Genomic DNA, 12,494 nt, shown 5'->3' on the forward strand with positions numbered 1-12,494 from the left:
AAACCTCGACCAGGATATGTAGACGAGATCATATTTCGAATATCGAATGATACCTGGTCTCTATTAAATAGTAAATGCTGGAGATCAGTAACTCAGTAACTCAGTAAATCAGTAAATCAGTAAATCCGTTCAATATAAAATAGTGTAAATCTATCCCATCTATCCTTGTCCACTCGAAACTGGACAAATCAGACATATCCATTCCATCTTACCACCCAAAAGGATTAAAATAACCTACATATATGTCTTTTCGTACTCTGAGTCTCTCCCTCTTTCTAATTATCCAGGAAAAGTGCTGGAGGAAATATTAATAGTCGGCTCAGCTACTCGACACTAGACCCAATTTCTACGGAGCCTCCTGTTGATCCTTCCCCCCCTCTCTCCAACGTCGACTCTCCTTCACACACCTACCTCTCTCTTTTCCCCAACTCCTCCTCGGATCATGCATCCGCTGCATTTCCGATAGCCTCTCTTTCGTTAACCTCTCGACCTTCCTTCCCCTTAAGCCCTCCGGCACATATCCGGTCGCGGCCAAATCACAAAATCCGCCATGAACGGGGATCTCAGCCTGTCCCAGACTCTGGGAGGGCTTCGGATAGCCAATCCAGACGATTCGCCTCTTCCAACGGAGGATGCGACCGCTGGGTCAACAGGCTCCAGCCCGTTCGGACGGCCGGACGGTTCGGTATCAACACAACACAATCCCGCACATGACGAACACCCCTCTACCTTTCCTCCTGCACCCATCGAAGTCCCCGTGACAGACGATCGTCAGCCTTCATTCCCTCAAGCCTCCCCCGAGGTATCACCATTGCAATCAGGCACATACCAGGCGTACTCGGCTCCACCCCTCTCAACACCTCCGAATCCCAACCGACCCCTTTCCTCGGTATACTTGAATGGCTCAGCAACGTCGATCCTCCCTCGTGATAACGCATATCGAATTCGAACTGATTCCGGTGCTTCATCCCAATCTGGGTCTCAGGCGCGGTTAGACACACGAGGAGGATCGTCGGCGTTACATGCCGGTGTTCTGGCCCGCGACAACTCCCACAGCGACCGATCTTACCGGACCGCGCAGATCCCGGGCAACGGCCCGGCGGTGATGCGTCAGTCCTCTCGAGCACAAGCAAGAAGTGGCGGCGCGTCTCAGATGCCCCGAACGTCCTATATGGCAGAAAACGGCCCAATGGCGAGTAGTGAGGATTGGCAAGACCGTGGCGCCGCGGTCTCTGTCAGACAGGAGGTCGACGCCAACGGCCAAACTGTGTCTCGTTATATCAAGAAGGGCGTTCGAGACTTTTCGTTTGGGAATACTCTCGGTGAAGGCTCCTACAGTACGGTCGTCTTTGCAACGGATCGACAAACTTTGAAGGAATACGCGATTAAGATCCTTGACAAACGACACATTATCAAGGAGAGAAAGGTTAAATACGTGAACATTGAGAAGGATACACTCAACCGCCTGACCGACCACCCGGGTATTGTCCGGCTATATTACACCTTCCAGGATGAGCAGTCGCTATATTTCGTGCTGGACTTGTGCAAAGGAGGAGAATTGCTCGGTGTTCTCAAACGGATGACCACATTTGATGAAGAGTGTACAAGATTTTACAGCGCCCAGATTCTTGACACGATAGACTATATGCACAAGCGCGGCGTCATCCACCGAGACCTGAAGCCGGAAAATGTCTTACTTGACAGCGGGATGCATGTCAAGATCACTGATTTCGGGACGGCAAAGATTCTCAAGACTCCACGAGTTGATCCCAGTTCAAATGGAATTCTTCCTCTTGACTCGGCCGAGCTTACAAAGGAAGAGCGGGCGAGCTCTTTTGTCGGCACTGCGGAGTACGTCAGCCCCGAGCTATTGACCGACAAAAATGCATGCAAAGCCAGTGATCTTTGGGCTTTTGGCTGCATCATCTACCAGCTCTTGGCCGGCCGTCCACCGTTCAAGGCTGGAAACGAGTACCAGACTTTCCAGAAAATTGTGGCTCTCGACTACGAGTTCCCAATTGGATTTCCTACTGTTGCGCGTGATCTTGTCGAACGTCTGCTCGTCCTAGAGCCTGCTCGGCGTCTTCAGATCGAACACATCAAAAATCATGAATTCTTTGAAGGTATCATATGGGGCTCAGATCTATGGCAACAGAAGGCACCTCGTTTGAAGGCCTATGTACCCCCCGCACGGGACCCCATCAAGCTCAATGACGGTAAAAATGGGGAGAGTCAACCTCCAGTCATCTCCACTGCCCCCATGAACGCACCCAATGCCAGTTCCCGCCACCTTCCACGAGTGGTAACCGAGCTGCCCCCGCCGAGTCAGCTCGATATTGAATGGTCGCCAGTCCTAAGCAAAACCAACGAGCGGATTTTGAAATTGGGTAATTTGGTTGTTCTGTCTTCCGCTGCCTCACACAGCCCGCCGTCCAAGAACGGCAGTGGCGAGTTTGAGGCACCTAGGAAGTTCTCTCGTTTCTTCTCAGGAAGCGCCACAAAGAAACGACAGCGGTTGGTGATGGTCACATCATCCGGGCGGGTCATTCTGGCCGCGTCGGGTGGTGATGATAAAAAGATCAAGCTTGAGATTCCCCTGCTTGCTCCGGGGACAAGCTACAGAAGTACGACGGATTCTAAAGGAATTTCATCCTGGATCGTGGACACGGTATGTAGTTCATCCTTTTATCAATCAAAGGGGCCCATCTAACGAAACCCCACAGAGGGAGAAACATTACGTTTTCGAAGATCCCAAGCCATCATCAAACAACATCGGCGCCACAGCGGTCCAAGTACAAGAATGGCTCGACGCATTGGACAGGTCCCGCGAGATGGCATCACAGCAACAAAGTGCTGGCTTCGCCGACGATGCATTCCGCGACCTTTCCTCTGGTTTCCCTAGTCCCGCCAATACACTGGATCGCTCCTCTGACATGCAGAAAGATGACAGAGGTCCACCGTCATCGGGTCGGAATCACCTAGTGAAACAGCAAACCGGTGATACTGAGTCAACGAAAGGAAGGAAACGATTCAGCAAGCGTCATTCGAAGAATGGTCTTGCTGCGGTGTTCTAGTGACATCGAATACGAACTATGGATATTGCGATCCATCTATACACCCATGCTAAATTGCCTTTTGGAGTTGTTGGTATCAAACCGACTTTCCTATACTACCTACTGCCTTACCTCGCACCTCGTCATCTCATCGTTTGAATACGGACCGCGTCCATCTGTCTCCCCCGCTCTCTTTTTTCTTCTATTTTTTTTTTTTTTTTTTCCCATGCGCGGGCATTCTTACAAAGATGGGATGTCATCCCAACATATCGGTTATCCTACCTTTTGCATATTCCAGTGACAAGCGTGTTCTTCTGTTTGTTCGTGTTCTTGGGGAAACATGTTTCTTGCATTTAGATTTGGAAGGGAGCGCATACTTTGTTCTTTCATTGCCTGACTGCCTATTTCAGAATACCGATTTTCCTTCTTGTCCTTTACTATGTCGTCCGCTGTTATATATCCCTGATTTGGTCTGAAGCATCACAACATCGAGACTTTTTCCGTTCGACTCTTTTCACTTTGTTCCTGAGGTCCCTGTTCCTGGTAAGTCATCAGGATTTATTGAGCCTGCTTCGTGTTCATTATCCTTGAAAGATATGAAATCAAGCACTATACTCCCGCGTCCTCATTTCCCTCCTCTTTCTCTTATATCTCCTTACGTCTTTTAGGGCAAATTTCGGACAAAAGAATACTTTCCTTACTTCGATATCATCATCTTTCTCATTGCATCTATTGTCTTCCTCGACTTCCCTGCTTCCTTGTAGTGGCATCTTGGTCCAACCTCATTTTCATTGTGGTTTTCTTTTACTCGCTTCATTCCTCTTGGAATTCCATCACTTGCCTCTCATCTTGGTATACACTTTCGTCTCGTCTCTTTTCGTTTTTCTTGCTCTTCTTCTGCCCTAGGTGAAGAAATGATATACCCGGTTTTCCTATTCACACATCATTATTCTACCGTGTCCCTGCAATCTTAATATATCTTGAGATTCATAATGAAATACTGCGTCTCCCAAGAAAAGTGATCTTGAATAATGTACTAAGTGAGGTATATATAGGTAGGTAGATACAAGTAGACATTAGTCGTAAAGGCGGGAGAGCCGTCCAGGGTGAACATCCATATATCTCCATTGTTTCCCCCAAATTAAATGAACAACCAGTCGAGGCGCGTATGATCCAGCTCCTCGATCCAGTCAAACTCAAGATCGTCATCATTATTATCGTAGCCCTGCTCATCGGAAACACTCTGACGCTCACGGCGCTTGAGATCCTGTTTCTGCCACATGAGACGCAGAACCCATGCAGCATTGCGGACATTAACACTCGTCAGGGCCTCATAGAGCGAGCAGAGTTTTTCAAGAATAAGACCCCGCTGCGAAGGACGACATTCCGCGCCAGCGATGAAGGTGGGCCAGATGAGGCATTTGAAGTGGGGGTCCGAATTGGGGATGAGGCAGATTTGCGTTATGAGGTTTGTGGCGATGAGTCGGTGATCGAACGGGAGACCGACGTCTGTCCAGGGAGGTGAGAAGCCTTCTCTGGCGCGTGAGAGGACGCGGCTTGTATAGAGGTAGACGGCGTCTTGGTAGGAGGTTGCGAGTGCGAGACGGTAGGTTAGGTTCGGGATGAAAAAGACGTTTTGCATTTCTTGGCTCCAGGCTATTGGGTCGAAGTTGCGGATTCCCTGGAGGAGGGTTGCGAATGAGTCTAGAGTCAGGGGTTGGCCGGGTTGGATTGGGGTTGGCAGCGCTGTTGGTTGGGGTGTTATGGTGGCGACTTCGGAGTCCGGGTACCAGAGGGCGTGGATGAAGAAAATTACTTCTAGGAGATAGGCGGGACATCCGACCCAAGAATTTTCTTCGAGACGTTTGAGGATCTCTGGGCCCATGGATGAGGAGTAGAAGGGCTTCGAGAGTGCGCCTGGGCGAGCGAGAGTTGATCCCATGATTTCCATTCTGTATGGTCAGCAACAACCTTTCGTTATAAGCAGAGACTCGAATCATACATTAAACAGCCGTCAAGGGCAAACGCGTCCAGGTCGTCGAGTATTCTTTGTCCCGGTCCATTTTCAGGCCGGTCCTTGAGAAGCTTCTTTGCGCCCTCGATATGATAACTCCAGGCCCCGCTGCCGGACTCAAATATGTCTAAGAAGGCAAGCAAGACGATGGCAGCTAAAGTCCTGCCGTCCTGTTGCATCGTCGGGTTATGGAGATCCATAGACAATTGGCGAAGGGCGCGCTGTTTGTACTCCAAGAAATGATGATATGCCTGCGAAGTGGGTTTTCGAGAACTTGCCGGTGCAACAATATCTTCAATCTCCTCTGCTGACATCGAGAGATTGCCTGATGACCATGGTAGGACAGATGAGTCCGATTCTGATACAAGAGAGCAATGGAGAGCCCCAAGAGCAGCGATGCTGCTAGCGAGAACGGGAGAATGATTGACTAGCGCAGTAAGATCTCGGAATGGATTTTTGTGTTGGGAGTAAAGGGCGAAGTCGTTAACCATATATTGATTGTCTTACGAGTAATTGTCAGCGGAGCCACGGATAATGCATTCAGGAAGTCTCACAGTGATGTACATAGTACCTTGAGAACTGGCTAAGATCTTTGAGGAGTGGATCTACCAACCCCCATGGTGTTGGGGTATAGTCGGCAGGAGTACTTCGAGGTACATGAACGACTGCGGTGTCCTGTTTCTCGGCTGAATTGACCCCCAACTGCGCAATTTCTCCCCCAAATGTTGGGTTTTCCGCCTCAAAAAACCATCCATCGGTCTCCGGACTAGGTTGATTCCCAGAGCTGTGCGATTCGGCATCGGACGAGGATTCGGCAATAGAGAAAAAGTTGAATCCGCTGCTCGCCAGAGTCGAATCATACGTCCCGGTAGCCGGCTGGCGCTTTGGCTTGCTAGGCGGTCCTTCCACATCATCAAAGCTGCGGCCCATCATCTTGCCTCGACTAGCCACTCCACCCTTGACCCAAACAAGTGGTTTCTGGTACCCCAAACATTCTTTCCCCGCATCTCGACACTTCCGACAGGTGGGTTGGCCATTGTCGCATGTTATGCGACGTCGTCGGCAGGTATAACAGCCTTTGGTCATTCTCTGGGCGTTGTGAGAGAAACGTAGTTTCTTAACTGGATAGCGAATAACTGAGCCACTTGTGAAGTTTGTTCAGCGCCACTCGCCATCATCGGTTATGGTCAGGATTCGGAGACAAGATGTTGACAAAGCCACACGACCATTTCTAGTCGTTTAAGAAGTGACTCCGTCGAGAAATATCACAAAACCCAGTTCAAAATCCGTCATGCTCCCCCGTTCTCGGGATGATTCAGGAAAGCTTCGCGGGGCCCGCGGGGAGGATGACTAAGAACATCTTCAGATGATCGAGACCAGGACAGTCCAGGTTTCTTCCTTAACCTTCGACTTGCTCTTCCATATCAGCACTTGGAATCCCATGGTCGAATATTAGAACAACTGCAAGATGGTTCTGCATCTCTTGCTCCGAAGTATGGAGGTTAGTGCTTTTGCGTTCGCCACTCCGATCTTCACTAACATTGTTCCTCAGGTCTGGCTCACCGTTCGAGTACGTTGCTCCAACAATGATATGTTTGTGCTTGCGCTTGCATTCTAATAACATCTACGCAGCTCCTTCGAAGTCCGATCTTCCATCGTATGGTGGGCCGAGTTCACCAGAAAGTTCAACATATCAGATACGGGGTGCCTCCGGAGGAACAGGGAGGTACCAAACTTGAGGGACAAGGTATGCTTGGTACCAATATTCGGTGGCATATTGTTTCTGACCTATTCTGGTTAGATTTTCAGTACAGGAAATTCCTTGACCATTTCAAGGAAGAGCTGAAGGACCAGATGAAAGGAAACCCGCGGAACAAATTTTAATACCCTGGCGCTTGTTTTGATAAGGAAACTGATGATACCCATATTGAATATGACACATAGTATATGCTTTCCCCCCCCCCTTTCGCGAACCTGGACTATTGCTTATCATCATTTGTGGCGCTTATGTCGGCACTGGGTATACAGTGGGATGCACTATCGCACTCCCTGGAATGCGTCCCTTGTTTCATCCGGAGAGTGAACTTTGAATCATTGACTTGCCCCTTCTACTATTCCCAGCTGTTTATATAAACAGTCAGGCTGGGATTCAATAAATGGGGCATATATATTGAGTTTCGAGATTGTTTCCAAAGCTGGGAAAACAAAACAGGGGGTAACCCCTGGAAGTTCTCTATCTATTAAGCCAGCCTATTCAGGTAGTACCTCTCAGATAGGTAATGTCACTCGGGAAATTTCCTGAGTGGTCCAACTGCGCAGTCTAACGCGATGCCTCCAAAACATCCCCGGCATGAAAGTATCTAGCTTCATTTTTGCACCAATGATCGGCAGTTGGAGACATTTTGTGTCTTATTGAATAGCACGCGGACAGATATTGTAGTTATAAATATTGATTTATTATTTCGGATTTGATATCAATTTACTCTGAATCGTTGGGACCCGTCTAACTTTACCATCCTGCAGGACAAAAACCGCTATGCAGATCATTAACCCGCAGAGTAACGAACAAAAAGAGTACAATTGCGATACGCTCTATCACTTCGAACCATTTTTACTAGTCTAACCTGACTCCCAAATACCAAAGCAACCGATCATGCTGAAGCCGAACCCTTCCTCCGAGGAACCACATTCGATCGGGTTCTCATAACTCGCACCCGGACCATCTCAACCAGATCATACATTCTAATCTGAACACGTTGGAGGACCGTTGCTCTGGCGGGCCTCCAAAAGATCTTCTGTGTATCCCGGGGGCTGGTCCGCATGAACATAACCTCGACCACCTGCAACTTTCCGTGACCAGGGCTCTGACTCTGAGCCCGCTTCTCTTTCTTTTCGATGTTAGTGAATGCAACGAACTTGCGTCTACCAACGCGCTCAGTGTCTAGCCATTCCAGCTGGTTTTCATTGCCGAAGAACGTTACGGATAGCATCTTTCCAATGATATCCAAATAATCTTCGTTGTCGAACTCACACGGGGGATCAGCATTGGAATTCGTGATGTTCTTGAGGTTCCTGATTGCCATATCAGACAGACTAGTTCACGTTAGTATTCGTCACAAACTTGGGTTGAATGCACATTATTTGGAATGGTACTTACTGGACGACAATATGTGTAAAATTTGAGACATCATAACACTTGAATTTCTTTTCGCATTGAACCTCGAGGGCGGGAAGCGAGGCTGTGATGACCTCGGGGGAAGAGCGTGTCTCGGCCATGTTTTCTTTTGTAAGGCCTGCGGTGGTTGAATTTGGTTGTCAAAGGGTTGATCGGGTAACTGGGTGTGGAATGGACTCGGATAGCATATGTTAAATTTTGAATATGCTGAAAGCGCTGGATGCTGAATGAGGAACGCTGAATATGCTATAGATATGCTGAATGGAACTGGGTATTATGAACGTTGTATGCAAGTTTATTGTTGAAGTTAAGTTGAAATGCTAGACAGGAAGATGAATATATTTATATTCAGAGCTACTCAGGAGCGAAAAGGACGAACAAAGGACGAGGTACTCTATTCCTGGGAAAATGAAATAAAGAAGTCATTGGCCTCGAAACAAACAAAGTCCCTTATTTCTACCTCATTGAATGGCTATTATGGGAGATTTGCCCTCTGTCACCTTCTGCGAGTAATCAAAGCTTCCACTTGTCTTGGCCACAAAGCAAGATCCAAATATAAGGTCTCTGCTAAACCTTCTTATACAGTGTTATAAGAGATATTCTAAAAGTAGACGCTCCGCTTCCATTGTGTTAACCCCTTTGCTGTCGATACTTCAAAATAGGAACATCAGACGGCCTCTTATCGACCGCGCCTCCTCTTTATATACCAACTGAAGGAACTGCTTAGCATCTAAACTGTTTGATAGGTCCCAGGCATAGCGAATTGGCCGTGGCTTTTGCTACTCTCACAGAGATAATGTTGGATATCTGATCAATCTCGTGATTTCCAAATGTCCTTGTCAAAGGCCGAACTGTTATCTCGCTAACTCAACACATAGTAAAAGTCATACTCTATTTCACTATTAACATTAGAGTTACATAGATGTGGAGAAGATGTGGACGGATGTGACGGATGTGACAGATATAAGGGACGCTCTGGTTGTACCGTGAAATAAGGGAAAAATTCGTCCCGTAGGTACCAGTAGTCATAAATGGTAATACTTCGAACTAATTTCACTGTACCCCGTACATTCACCTCATATCTTTGCAGTGGATGCGTGACGTTGAGATTGACCGGTCTATTGATGCCTGTCAGAACGGGGATTAAAAAAAAAGCCACTCATATGCTAGGAAAGTTTCCGGGAGACGTGAAATTCTAGAAAAGAATCAGCGAAGGGCAAGACTAAAAGAGAAAAGTATCGAGGAGAGGTCTATATCGAATCTTCTCAAGGTCTTCCCGAAGTCTTCTTGGACAGGTAAGCGGACCCCAAGGTTCCAGAAAAGGCGGGAAACCCGAAATGCAGGCTGTCAGCGGTACGCCACATGGTCCAATTGGGGCTAAGGTCGAAAGAATCCGAATTTTAGGTCAACTCCGGCTGTGTCGGCTTCTTTATGAAACTAGGAGTCAAAAGGGGGGCGCATCCAGGTACCCGAGGGATTAGTGCTACATGACACAACACAGAAATCCCTGCAGACTAGTATTTTGTGAGCAGATGCCAGCCATTCATTAGGCGACTTGTGGTAACAGCTGGGTAGTATTCATGCAAGATGTCATACGGCGGCTTTGTGTCCATGCCAATGATGGAAGATCAGAGGCAGATCATAGGCGATGTGCTAAATATGGAGCCGGAAGCGAGGGGTACCTCGTCACACATGTTCAGCCCACATGTTCAGAGTTTTTCCTCTCTTTTGATCTCCAGGGTTATATAAGACTCACCCATTAACTGACTACATTCTGTATAAGGCGTCCCTTTCTACTCCGTATCTCCCATTCTATTTATTCGACTTGAACATTTACAGAATTAAAAAAAACCCCAAACTTAAATCCTAAAATAAAACAATTTGTAAGCCCAATTGGGTCAAACGTCCAGGTGACCCAGTCTAACGTGTTTTTCTATTGAACCACTAGCCAATCAGAGCGGCATATACCTCGGCGCGTGGATTTAATCTGAGACTAGTGTGACCTAATTAGGACTAGTGGTTTCCAAAGTTCGGGACAAACAACACTGCCCAAGGTTCGCCATTTCGCTTTGACTCCTTTTTCATTTCCCTTGCTTATTCTTTATCACATCTCTTGACTTCGGGTCAAATTCTTTCGTTACTCTTGTACTCAACGTTCGTTATCCCAACCATGCGTCTCTCCAGCCTCTCGCTATTCATCCAGGCTCTGCTGTTGACTGCGGTCGCAGCTCAGAGTGCTGGTGTCTCCAACATCTTGTCGGATCTCCCAACTCAGACCACTTCGTCCTCCACTTCCGAAGCGCCTGAAACCACATCGACGACTTCATCCTCCTCCACAACCCCTCAAGAGACTTCTACACAATCAACTACCACATCCGAGTCTACTACCACCGCGCCTACCACCACCGATTCTACCACCGCACCTACCACCACCGATTCTACCACCGCGCCTACCACCTCAGCAGAGCCTTCCTCCACCCCGGAGCCCACCGTTGCTTCAACCACTTCCAACGCTGAGCCCACCTCCGCGACAAGTGCCGGTAGCGACAGCACCACTTCGTCCCAGAGCACCACTACCACCCAGACCCCGGTCACGAAGACCATTACCTCATACGCGACCAGTGATGGATCCACCATCGCCAATGTGATGACCACCACCTCCACCCCCGTTGCCGGAACCGGCTCCCCTTCTCTTAATGGCGACAAGAGCTCCGGCTCTAGCGGTGTGTCTTCTTCGGACAAGAAGATCATCATCGGTGTCGTGGTGGGTGTCGGCGGTGCCATCATTATCGGTGCCCTGGGCTTGGTCTTTTGGAGAATCCAGAAAAAGCGCAGCGAGCAATACGGTGATGAGGACGATCTGATGGGCGGCACTGCTGTTGGCTCCGGTCCTCGCGAGAAGGCTCCCAGCCCGTCTGGCAACACCCCCTTCAAGAACACACTAGACCAGTATCACAACCCTGGTCCTGTCAACGCGGCATCTAACTTCTAAGTGTACTGCGTTGACTCGACACTAGTCGAAGTGTAAATCTTGTACGATCTTCATGCTTTTCTCAGGCGCTATGGACAGGGTATGCGAGCTCACAGTTGCGTTTTTCTTCGGTTGCAAAATTGCTTTTTTCCTTTTCGGGTGTTTTCACCCCCACCCTCTCCGTTCATTATAGATTGAATACCTGTGCATTCATTTGAGCGTTTTTTCTTCGGCAACCACCACATTCATTTTTTTCGTGATCGCGACTCTCGATCCCTGCGCGACTGACAAAAATTGCGGTACCACTTCTCTGTTATGCCTGTTATCTATCTTTGATTCCCCGTATCTAAGCGCTTAGTGTTCTCCTGTGGCGAACTCCATTGTGCCTTGACCAATGTTCTATTCTTTTACCTTTTGCAGCATCAGACGTCACAGATTGTATAGTGTTGATAGATGCGTGCTGCAAAGGTACCTTTTATCTTGATCTGTTCTGATCTGTATGTATGTAATACAAGGCAAATGAATCCAATCAGCAAAACGATCCACAGTATTCAAACGTTATATGCGAGCAAACTATGGTACATCGATCTAGACTAAGATCGACATCCGATGTCGATCCGGATCCACACGTGATATATTCCAGCCCTTAGAGATGGAGTATAGTGTTTTTAATCAACTTGATTCTTTGTATAGATTTCGTATAGATTTTTTAGATGATATGGCTTTGTTTTAGGTCTGTACCGGGCTCATATCACAATAATATATAGGCCTATAAAATGGCCTAGACAATATCGAATGTTCTTCATCCACTAAGAGTCATGTCACCTTATCTTGTATATGCATTTGCGAGCTCTAAGTTCGTGCTAAATGGTAGTCCCGGCGTCAGGATATCCATAGCTAAGTAGCTCATACGTATATCAAGGAGTTCAGACCAATTAAGCGTTCTATGATTGACTGGATTTAGTAGATTAGATCCTGGTCCAAACTAATACTTGCTTATTTGACAAGAGTTAAATTTCAAGAGGATTGAAAGCTTCTTGGACTTAATATGGGAGTTGTACCGTACAAAAATACTGAGTTGGACGCTTAGAAGACTATACAGATCAGATATCATTAGAGAGAAACCAGAAGACGCCGTCAACGTGGAAATGGGAGATAGGAGCAAAGACAAAGAATAAGATATAAAGAAACAAATTATCATATTATCAACCCAAGGTAAATGTCGCACATATATGTCATCATAACTGGCCTCACAACAGATATAGCATGAACCTATTCTGT

The 12,494-nt window shown here is 47.6% G+C and overlaps 5 protein-coding genes across 5 annotated transcripts; 3 read left to right on the plus strand and 2 right to left on the minus strand.

Moving 5' to 3' along the window:
• Positions 1-550: 550 nt before the first annotated feature.
• Positions 551-3,074, plus strand: N7537_001265 (PDPK1 family serine/threonine-protein kinase; the record flags this gene model as incomplete). The annotated part of the gene is made up of 2 exons (XM_056892323.1): positions 551-2,668; positions 2,724-3,074. The coding sequence occupies 2 exons, from the start codon at positions 551-553 to the stop codon at positions 3,072-3,074; spliced, it is 2,469 nt and encodes an 822-aa protein (XP_056757318.1).
• A 1,120-nt stretch (positions 3,075-4,194) lies between these two features.
• Positions 4,195-6,153, minus strand: N7537_001266 (Zn(II)2Cys6 transcription factor; the record flags this gene model as incomplete). Its single annotated transcript, XM_056892324.1, has 3 exons — positions 4,195-5,005; positions 5,056-5,569; positions 5,622-6,153. 3 exons carry the CDS (start codon positions 6,151-6,153, stop codon positions 4,195-4,197), a joined length of 1,857 nt encoding a protein of 618 aa, XP_056757319.1.
• Positions 6,154-6,535: 382 nt separating this feature from the next.
• On the plus strand, positions 6,536-6,951 carry N7537_001267 (uncharacterized protein; the record flags this gene model as incomplete). Its single annotated transcript, XM_056892325.1, has 4 exons — positions 6,536-6,568; positions 6,620-6,637; positions 6,700-6,814; positions 6,869-6,951. The coding sequence occupies 4 exons, from the start codon at positions 6,536-6,538 to the stop codon at positions 6,949-6,951; spliced, it is 249 nt and encodes an 82-aa protein (XP_056757320.1).
• Positions 6,952-7,718: 767 nt separating this feature from the next.
• N7537_001268 (uncharacterized protein) lies at positions 7,719-8,343 on the minus strand (the record flags this gene model as incomplete). Its single annotated transcript, XM_056892326.1, has 2 exons — positions 7,719-8,160; positions 8,225-8,343. The coding sequence occupies 2 exons, from the start codon at positions 8,341-8,343 to the stop codon at positions 7,719-7,721; spliced, it is 561 nt and encodes a 186-aa protein (XP_056757321.1).
• Positions 8,344-10,412: 2,069 nt separating this feature from the next.
• On the plus strand, positions 10,413-11,234 carry midA (putative cell wall protein; the record flags this gene model as incomplete). Its single annotated transcript, XM_056892327.1, has 1 exon — positions 10,413-11,234. One exon carries the CDS (start codon positions 10,413-10,415, stop codon positions 11,232-11,234), a length of 822 nt encoding a protein of 273 aa, XP_056757322.1.
• Positions 11,235-12,494: the final 1,260 nt, after the last annotated feature.

Source organism: Penicillium hordei (genome assembly GCF_028827395.1).
Source record: "Penicillium hordei strain IBT 12815 chromosome Unknown utg000001l_segment0_segment0, whole genome shotgun sequence".
NCBI lineage: Eukaryota > Fungi > Ascomycota > Eurotiomycetes > Eurotiales > Aspergillaceae > Penicillium > Penicillium hordei.